The 10,614-nt window shown below is 33.6% G+C and overlaps 2 protein-coding genes and 1 pseudogene across 3 annotated transcripts in view; 1 reads left to right on the plus strand and 2 right to left on the minus strand.

Moving 5' to 3' along the window:
• Positions 1-10,614, plus strand: part of CGAS (cyclic GMP-AMP synthase) — a 49,539-nt gene that overhangs the window by 20,643 nt on the left and 18,282 nt on the right. Inside the window, exon 5 of one of the 2 annotated variants that reach the window (XM_006926383.3) lies at positions 898-2,988. The exons of the other annotated variant lie outside the window; for it this stretch is intronic. Coding sequence (XP_006926445.1) covers positions 898-1,243 — 346 coding nt within the window. The 3' untranslated portion in view covers positions 1,244-2,988. Of the gene's footprint in view, positions 1-897; positions 2,989-10,614 lie in introns of those variants that run through there. 2 annotated transcript variants of the gene reach the window in all.
• Positions 8,471-8,589, minus strand: LOC112474692 (annotated as a pseudogene).
• The window catches only part of DDX43 (DEAD-box helicase 43), a 12,883-nt gene continuing 12,283 nt past the window's right edge, over positions 10,015-10,614 (minus strand). The window contains exon 16 of the mRNA XM_006926384.2: positions 10,015-10,150. Coding sequence (XP_006926446.1) covers positions 10,034-10,150 — 117 coding nt within the window. The 3' untranslated portion in view covers positions 10,015-10,033. The remainder of the gene's footprint in view (positions 10,151-10,614) is intronic.

A 10,614-nucleotide genomic window follows, 5' to 3' on the forward strand; every position in this document is an offset into this window, starting at 1 on the left:
CAGGAAACATTCCTGAACCTGGATCAGATGGATGTATAAAGTAGGACAGAGTAAGAGAGTGTAAACACTAGCCATAATTAGCCATGACAATTGTATGTGTCTTAGTATTCCAGTTGCTTCAAGGTAATGAATATTAATGTCACATGATGGAAGGATGCCTAAAGATCACTCTTACTGGATACTGGTGCTTGCTTTGAGATGGTTTGACTGCGTTGAAGGCCAGGGACTGACTGGCTAAACTTGAATGAACAATTCCTTTTTAATCTCAGTTTCTAATGTTGTCCAGTATAGGGTCACAAAAATTAAAAGGTCAAAACAAGAATACCCAACATGCAGCCAAAGGATTGTTGTTCAGGCTTCATGTATAGGCTTTGAAACCAGCATTCAGAAAAAAATATTGTTGGTAATATGGCTAAATAATTTTAAAAACATTAAATTTTGTCAAATAAGTAGATGAATAATGTAAATATTTGTAGTCTAGTAAGGCAAAATCACTGTATAAAAATTGGAACAAAATTTTTGAAAATAATAAGTAACTGAATAACTAATACAAATATCTTCCAGTTTCATATAGTTGAATTAATTCCAATAGGATAAAATATTTAAGCTAGGAATGGGAAAGAGGGAAGAAAAAATATGTTTTTGAAACCGAAAGCATATATTTGAAAAAATAGGTTTTAGAGTGACTCTATATCTTTATTTTTTGCATCACTATATGTATTGATACTATCACTATATGTATGATACTATCTGTATCTGCATCACTATATGTATGATACTATCTGTATTGCTTATTGTATCTTTATACGTTTTTCCTGTAGGATGCCTAAAGTTCATTGTGGAATGAAGCAGGTTGTTAATTAGTAAAAATGAATGGTTTTCTTTTTAATTCAACAGGAAAGATTGTTTAAAACTAATGAAATATCTTTTAGAAGAATTGAAAAACAAGTTTGGAAACCAAAGGTGCCTGAATGAATTCTGTTCTTATCATGTGAAAACTGCCTTCTTGCACATATGTACCCAGCAACCATATGACAATCAGTGGCAAGTCAAAGACCTGGAACACTGCTTTGATCACTGTGTGGCATACTTTCTTGAGTACCTCAGGACAGAACATCTTAAGCATTTTTTTATTCCTGGAGTAAATCTATTCTCTCCAGACCAAATTAAGAAAATGAGTAAAGCATTTCTGTCAAAGGAAATTGAATATCAAAGATTGAAGGGATTTCCACTTTTTCAGTGAGTTTTGAAATTACATTTTTAGAAAGAATCAAGAATTATAGTGACTTTATAATAATTAAATGTTTGAAGTTTGTCACAGCAATGATTAATGAAAAAATATAAATAATTACTCAGTTTTCAGTTTGTCTTACTAAACTCTAATTAGTATGAAAGGGTTGATTATCCTAGTTAAGAGATTAGTCAAGGAATACAAAGCAAAAGAGTACTTAAAATCTAAAAACTTTACCAGATTGGAATGAAAAGGAGAGAATACATATCACCTTAATTAAAATCGTCAAGTACTTATTGATTGCCATGTCTCGCCTAGCACAAATGTGTGGAAGGTTGCAAGAGACAATATTAGAAATGATTATCGCCTCCATAAATCTGGTGGGCTTTGTTCAATGTACAAATATACTTGGAAACCATGTGGTAAGATAGGTAAGAAGGAAATAAAAAAAGTTCTACATTGTCTCTACATGTCTCAGGAAATTCATAATCTTATAGGATAATATTGAGTAATTTAATATATGTGGCTAAATATAAAACTTATAACTTATTTTCTCTTATTTATTTTTATTGTTTCCACTTTTATGTGTATTTCTGAAAAGGCAATACATACACATGGTACAAAACTCAAAGAAATGGGTATGAGATAAGAATGTCACCCACTTTCTTCTGTGCTTGGGTAGCATTTAACCTAGTGGCAGCTGCTGTTTGCTAACTTTTTCCTATTCCTATATTTCACTTTTTCTTTTTGGGTATTTTATTGTTTTCTCATTGTTTTGTAGAAGTTCTTTATATATTTTAGATACAATCAAGTGCTACATAATGACAGACCACATATATGACAGTGATCCCACAAGATTATAATGGAGCTGAAAAATTCCTATCACCTAGTGACATTGTAGCCATGGTAACGTCATAGCACAGTGCATTACTCTTGTGTTTGTGGGGATGCTGGTGTAAACGAACCTTTGCCACCGGTTGTATGAAATTATAGCACATGCAGTTATGTACAGTACATAATATTTGATAATAAATGACTGTGTTACTGGTTTATGTATTTACTATACTTTTTATCATTATTTTAAAGTGTACTCTTTCTACTCAAAAAAAAAAGTTTACTGTAAAACGGTATGCTGTGTTATACTGGCAGTAGCCTCATACATCTCATGTTTACCATGTCTCTTGATTACATCATTTTCTTGTGCTTAATTTAATCTTGTGTTTTATGAATTTAAGATGGCCTAAGTTTACAGTGTTTATAAAGTCTACAGTAGTATACAGTAATGTCCTAGGCCTTCTCATTCAATCACTACTCACTGTCTCACTCACAGCAACTTTCAGTCCTGAAAGCTCCATTCAAAGTAAGTGCCATATACAAGTATATCATTTTTTCTTTCATACTGTATTTTTTACTGTACCTTTTTTATGTTTTGATTTACAAATACCATTGTATAGTTGCCTACAGTATTCAGCACAGTAATATGTTGTACAGATTTGTAGCCTAGGGCTAATAGGTTATATATTTTATATAGCCTAAGTGTATAGCAGGTTACCTCATCTAGGTTTCTACAATTGTGCTCTATGATGTTCTTACAGTGAAGAAATTGCCTAACAACGCATTTCTCCGAATGTATACCCACTGTTAAGCGGCGCATGACAGTATTTGATGCTTTATTGGTTGTCTACATAACAAATAACTTCTCCCACTGTCTGGATTGTCTTTACCATTTCTATTTTAGTAAACAAGTTTTAAAATTTTTAATGTAGTTGAATTTACCAGTCTTTTATGGTTTGTGTATTTCATGTATCCTGTTTAGCAATTTACTCTGTTTGAACATACTAAGAGAGAAGTTAGACATTTGGAAGAGAGTTTTGGGGACAATGAATGATAAAAGAAATAGAAAACTAGGCAAACAAAAACATCCAAGCTCCTTTTAATTCCAGGAACAAATGAATATGTGAAAAGAAAAGTAATAATAGTCCGATTTGAGAATATTGCTCACCTGTAAGTATATTTGAAGTTAAAGTAACATAACCATTAACTATTAATCTTATAAAAATTATTAATTTTATGGGGAGGATAGGGCAACAGGTTGAGTGCTTGTGTGGGATAGTGGTGGTAGAGAGGGTTGGATTGTATGTTTCCTATTGTTGTATAACAACTTACCACAAACTCAGTAACTTAAAATAACACATTTTGTCATAGTCTCAGTGGTTCAAGATTCTGGGCATGGCTCTATGTAGGGTCTCATAAGGCTACAATCAAGGTGTCAGTTGGTGCTATAGTCTCATCTGATGTATGACTGGAAAAGGGTCCACTTTTGTTGGCAGTATTCAGTTTCTTACAATTTTAAGACTGGATTTCAGCTTCTTTCAGCTGGAGGTTGTTTTCAGCTGCTAGAAACTGCCTTCGGTTCCCTGCCATGTGAATTTTCCAACATTGGCAGCCTTCAACATGGCAGCTCTCTTTAAAATCAGCAAGGGATGGAAAGACAGCAGCAAGAGGGGCACCACAATCTTTCTGACATAATTACAGAAACATAATTATGTATATCCCATTGCCTTTACTATATTTAATGGGTAGAAAGCAAGTCACAGGTTCTACCCATACTAGTCGGGAGGAGAATCACTCAAAGGTGTGTCAATTTATCCAGCTGTATATACCATTAGGAGGAAAACAGCCCCCACAAAACCACCCTCACTTCTGACAACTGCAGTTTCAGGAGATGCCACAAATCACTCTGTTTTGATAGTTCACTGGAAAGACAGAACTCACTGAAAACTTTGTACTCATGGTTACAGTTTATTACAGGGTAAGGATACAATTAGCCAAGGGAGAACACATAGAGCAGAGTACAGGAGAGTACCAAATGCAAAGCTTCTGTTCTTTTCCTGAATGTATTATTATACATTGATGACAAGAGAATATCACAGCTGTGTTATTCTCTTGTCATCAATGTATAATAATACACATGGAGTATTGCCAATCAGGGAAGCTCACCTAAGGTTCAGTATCCAGAGTTTTTATTGGAGCTCAGTGGTTGGTTGCCCACTTGCCTAAGTTCAGTCTCCAACTCCTCTAAAAGCCAAGCAGTATGACCCAAAGGCCCACCATAAATCACACTGGTAGACTTTCTGGCATGTTCCAAGGGCTTAGTGATTATTTCCCAGAAACTAACAGCAAAAGTAAGACCTCTCTTTGAGTTGGGTTAAAATTATACCTAGATATGAACCACAGAAGGTAGATGTTCCACCCTAAGAGTCTGACCATGACAGGTATGAAAGACCTGAATTATCTCTCTCATACTGGCTTATCGATCAGAAATACCAGGTTTGAAAAACCAAGAAAATGCAATATAAACATGTTATTTAGAAATGGCTAAAAGATGAAATGGTTGCATCTTAGTAATGAAAAATGAAGGGTAGAAGGGCTGGGGACTACTTTTTAAAAATAAGCTTTGTAGAACCATTGGCTTCTGTATACTACATGCATACATGACTGATAAAAATGAAAATAATTTAATATGTGTTTATTTAAAAGTAATGTTACAAAATCAGATGCTCACATTTAAGTGTAAAGAAGAAAGTTAAAATTGCTTACAATTCCAGTAGTCCGAGACATAGCATAACCTAATGTTTTTCTCTGGCTGATTTTAGAATTTTTGTTTTTTTGTTCTATAATTTTATTATGATATATATAATTATATTTTTAAATTTATCTTGCATGAGATTCATTGAGCTTGATTCTGTGGATATTTTTCATTAGTTCTGGAAAATTCTCAGCCATTTTCTCTTCAAATATTGGCCTGGCCCTAATCTTTCTCTTCTCTGGGAATCTAGTAATACATGTTAGAACTCGTAAGTGAATTTTCTATTACTTAACCACCTTTTGTATTTTCCTTTTTTGCCTTACTGTACTACAACCTGGATTCTGACTTATCTTCTAGTTCACTTATTCAGTGTTCAATTATTTCTAATCCTCTGGTTAACTCATCCTTAAAAAATATTTTTATTATGATAATATTCACATATTCACAAAATCAGAGAAAATATAATATTCTCATATCTGTTCCCTGGCTTCAACAATATCATCATTCTACTTTTCTGGTTTTATCTATGGTGATCGAGTTTGAAATTTTTTATTGTAAATTTTTTCCTTTCCAGAAGTTTTATCTGGTTCTTGTTCTCATCTGCTATATCACTTTCTATAGTTTGCTATTTCTGGCAGGTATTTTGAAGCCTGTTTTATTTCATCATAATAATTATAGTTGTTTTATAATCTGAAAATTTCATAGTTGTAGTTTACCACTGCTGTGTCTGTTGTTCTTATTCTCTTTTGTGGTGCATGGTTTTTTTTTTTTACTGCGTACTGTTTATTCTTGAATTATTTTTGGAGATTCTTTCTGGCCTACTGTGAAGGTACCTCCCTCTAGAGAGGATTTGTTTGCATTTGCCAGGGGGACATTAGCAGTCAGCAAATGAAGCACCTCAAATCAAGATTACTTCTGGAGTCTTCTTAGACCACCCAATGTGAACTGGAGCAACACTTCTCAATGTTATTTTTCACTTTTTATTTTGACTCCTGCTCTTCTAAGAGCCAGGGCCATCTTGCTTGGAGAAAACTGGAAGTGAGTTTACTTTTGTTTTACCTTACCTTAAGGTGATAGCCCTTTGGTGTCATAATTTAATGTGAGGAAGATGTTAAATTTTTCAACTCAAGTGGACCTTGGTCTTTTTTTTGTCACCAAGTCAAAATTCAGTTTTTCATTGTGGGAATCTAGGCCTATGAAGTTGTTACAGGAGATACTGGCTCCTTTGAGCCATGGAGCTCCATGCCAAGGTGACTCCCATACCCAGCAAGGTGGATCTAGTCTGTCTCTGAAGTGTTACCTCAGAGCACCAGTGAGACTAGCTCCAGAATGGTTATATGGAATTCTGTGAGGGCTACTACCATGAACACCCAATAATAGTGCCTTCCTGGCAAGCTGAGTTTCCTGTCTCATATGCTCCTGAGTAAATCTGATGTCACGTGTGGCTGTTGGTGGTATTGTGAGTCTGAATATTTAGTTTAGCCTACGAAGATGCCACCTTGTCCCCTTCCTCACTGCCTAGCAGAACAGGGTCACCAAACATCCTCATGTCCAAAAAGGGTTTGTAGTTGCCTGTGATCAGCTTCATTTTTTTGGATTCTTAGACTACTAGTTCCCTACTATCCTGCCAGCTCGTTTGCTCTTAAGGAGACTTTTAAAATAACTCTAAAAAAAAAATTAAAAAAAAAAGACAAAAATAAAAATAACAGCTCTATTAAGATATAATTTGCATAGCATACAATTCATCCATTTGGTGTACAATTCAGTGGTTTTTAGTGTATTCAAAAGTGGTATACCCATAACTGCTATGTAATTTCAGAAGTTTCATCACCTAAAAAAAAAAACTTAAAACTTCTTATATTTTAAGAAGGCAAGATGGTCCCCCTAGCCCACCTTAGCTGAAAACCTGTCTTTAACTCATATTATAGTATTTACTTATTTTAAATATGTTCAAGTAATAAAACTTTCATTATAAAAAATTCATTACATATACTTTTTGGTAGGTGTCTGAGATATTTATATTATGAATATATTTCCTCATACTATTCATTTTTTTCTGACATGATATATGCAAATGTCAAAAAACTCCCAAAGTACCTAAGGGCAGTGAAAGTAATTATTCCACTCGTTACACAGATACCATTTACCTTCCAAGAGGCAATCACTGATACCTCTTATATATCCTTCTAAGAACATGCTTATATGTATACATAGACATTCAGCCCTTTGTATCTGCAGGTTCTGCATTCACAGATTCATCCAACAGTGAATCAAAAATATTTTTAAAAAAGTTATTGTTACTGATATGTACTATGTAGTTTGGCCTACAATGGTTGCATACCTACTGAACATGTAGAGATTTTGTCATTATTCCCTAGACAATACAGTATGACAACTATTTACATAGCTTGATTTAATGAGATTTTTCCTTTTTTAATATCAGTTATGTTAGCTTTTTAGAATGAGTTTTGAAAAACTCATCTTTTTTAATGTTCTAATATGCAAGATTTACCCTCTTGAAGCCCCTTGATTACCTTTCATGTTTCGTCTGTTCAGCTTTACCTGAGTTAATTTTGGTAACTTAGGAAAATGTAGTCAGGCTTGTGAATACATATTATATGGTGTTTTTAGAATTCTGTACCTTTGTATCCCTAAGGTAGAAAGCAGGGAGAGCTGTTCCCTTCCCTACTCAGACTTACCAGAAATTTATCTATTTGGTGGGTGTTAGTAAAGAATCAGCCATTGGTTTTCACTCAACTCTGTATTTTCTAATTTATTTCTGCTTTTACTTTTATTTCCTTTCTGTTCTTATTAATGTTCTTATCACTAATACCAAAATATTGCATGAATGAATGTAAAATGAGACGAAGGCCTAATTATACACAAAAGTAAATACATAAATGCTAAATGTTAATACAATTGCCTATTATATATGGAACACAACTGTATACAAAACTGTAAGGAAAAGTTGTAGAATGTCATTAGTCAAAAAAGCTTTCATGGAAATGAAATGATTTTCCTAGGATTGACTTTAGTATAGTTATAGGTCAAAATGTAAGAAACTGCTGTTGTATATTTTGATCCCATGAAATCCTTTTACTGTTTTATTTCAAAGAAGGTGAAGAACTATCACTTAAGAAAAGTACCACTAAATAAAATACTATTTAGCAAACATAGAATTAAGGGGCTATGCAGAAACACGGAGATCAGCTTATCTTTTTGTCATGGAAAAAATTTATTTTGTTAACAGTATCTTTTTCACTGTGATGACAATATCTGAACAAGCTTTAAACCCATTAAAGACGAGCCTTAATACAGCAACATTACAAGAGACAAAATTTACTTCTATTTAAATAAAAAGGTAGTATAAAGTGAAAAAATTTCAATGCTCTATTCCTTAATATCCATGAAAAAAATTTTCAACTCAAGTTTAAAAACTTTTGATTTTATTAAAGAAAGTATAAAATATTGAGTTCTACATTTTAAAACACTATTATTTTAAGTATTAGTCTTTTCACACTGCTAGCATGTTCCATACTTCCATATAGCTTAAGTAGTATCTCTTAAAAATCTTGAGTTCTGAAAAATAGAAAAAAACAAACTGCTATTCCTAAATCGTAAAAAAAATTTTTTTAATTTATTATTATTTATGCCTACACCACCTGGTCTTCCTAGGTGGTCTCCCATCCAATTACTAACCAGGCCCAACCCTGCTTAGCTTCCGAGATCAGATGGGATTGGGCTTGCTCAGGGTGGCATGGCTGTAGACCGTGGATCGTGGCTCCACTGGGGCGCGAACCCAGGACCTTCTATGTGTAAAGCAGATGTGCTAATCGCTACACTATGGAACCACATCCTTAAAATGTTTTTAATTGTGATAAAATACACAACAAAATTTACCATCCTAACCACTTTTAAGTACGCAGTTCAGTAGTGTTAAAGTGTTAAGTATATTCATTGTTCTATAACCAATTTCCAGAACTTTTTCACCTTGCAGAACTAAAACTCATTGAACAGCTCCCCATTTCCTTTCTCTCACCAGCACCTGGCAACCACCATTCTACTTTGTTTCTATGAATTGACTACAATAGGTAACCTCATATTAAGTAGAATTATACAGTATTTGTCCTTATTTCAGTTAGTGTAATGTCCTCAAGTTTCATCCATGTTGTAGTGTATGCCAGAACTTCTTTTTTACACCATTTTGTTTATCCAATTCATTCATACCCGGTTTGCCTCTACCTTTTGGCTATTATAAAGTTGCTATGAACATGGGTGTCTCTTAGGGACCCTGCTTTCAGTTCTTTTGGCTATATAGCCAGAAGTGGAATTGTTAGATTATGTTTTTAATTTTTTGAGGAACTGCCTTATTTTGCATAGTGAATGTATCATTTTACATTCTCACCAACAACAGTGCCCAAGAGTTCCAACTTCTCCACCTCCTTACCACTTATTTTGTTAATTTGATAATAGTCATCCTATAGTAGCCATCCTAATAGGTGATCACTCATCACTAGGGCAATGCAAATCAAAACTATCTCATTGTGGTTTTGGTATGTATTGCCCTAGTAATGAGTGAGGCTGAACACCTTTTCATATGTTTGTTGGCCATTTTTACATATTTGAAAAAATGTCTGTTCAATCTTTTGCCTATTTTGAAATCAGGTCGTTTTGTTTTTGTTCAGTTTAAGAGTTGTGTATATTGTAGCTATTAATCACCTACCAGATATATGATTTGCAAAAATATTTTCTCCACAAATTATTCATATGGTGCCCTAGTGGACATTTATAGTCTTTTCCTACGACAAATATTGCTACAATAAATATTTACTTATATACGCAGACATTTATAGAATACATTCCTAGAATTGTTGGATCATAAGGTATATGTATTTTAATTGATACATTATCCAAATTGCTTAGAAGGTTATGAAAATTTATACCTGCACCAACTCTATTACACTATTGATCTTTCTGTACAATTTAAAGTTTATTCTCAACTCTGAATAATTCTAACTCTAAATTATATTAACTGGAATTTAGGAAAGAGGTAAAGAATAATACCTAATAATTTATTATGTTAATGATTCTTAGAGATAATGTTAATAAACATACTAACAAAGCCTAGTTAAGGGAAATAGGCATTGAAAGTCCATGTTTTTTTCAAATTTTACCTCCTATAAGTAGGCTGGTACTGCTGTTGAACAAAGACATTAATAATAAAATTTCTTCGGTTTTCCTTGGGGTCTTCCAAATTTTTTTTCCATTTCTTTTTTTAGTTTATTTGCCTTGTATCTCTCAGCCATTGACACGAGATCCTCTGGGATACTCTGAAACCATTAAATGCATTACTAGGATTGACATTTTTCTTTTAGTATAACAGCTTTTGTACAATATGCTAAAAATGCCTCCCAGGCATTTCAATCAGAGAATCTCCACAGCTGATTACTGACAATTCTTCAAACAGAATGAAATCTGTCTCCCTGCACATTAAACTCTGAATTTATCTTCAAGCTATAAAATCAGACTTATCTTAAAAACACCCATCATTATACTATTCCCCTGCTTGTATAGCCCCCAGTTGCTCCCCAGTGCCCTTAACGTGCCTTGCCTCGTGCCCCTTTATATATTCTTTCTCATCTCTGGGCCTGAATATGTTTCCCTGCTGGAACACTTACCTCATTCAGTGATGCTCACCCCCATTAGATTAGGTTACCCAATTACATGATATTATATAGCTCCTTTGCTAGGCTAAAGCCCTTATAACATGTTCAATTACAATCTGTCTTTCCTG

This window comes from Pteropus alecto, unplaced genomic scaffold, assembly GCF_000325575.1.
Source record: "Pteropus alecto unplaced genomic scaffold, ASM32557v1 scaffold7, whole genome shotgun sequence".
Lineage (NCBI taxonomy): Eukaryota > Metazoa > Chordata > Mammalia > Chiroptera > Pteropodidae > Pteropus > Pteropus alecto.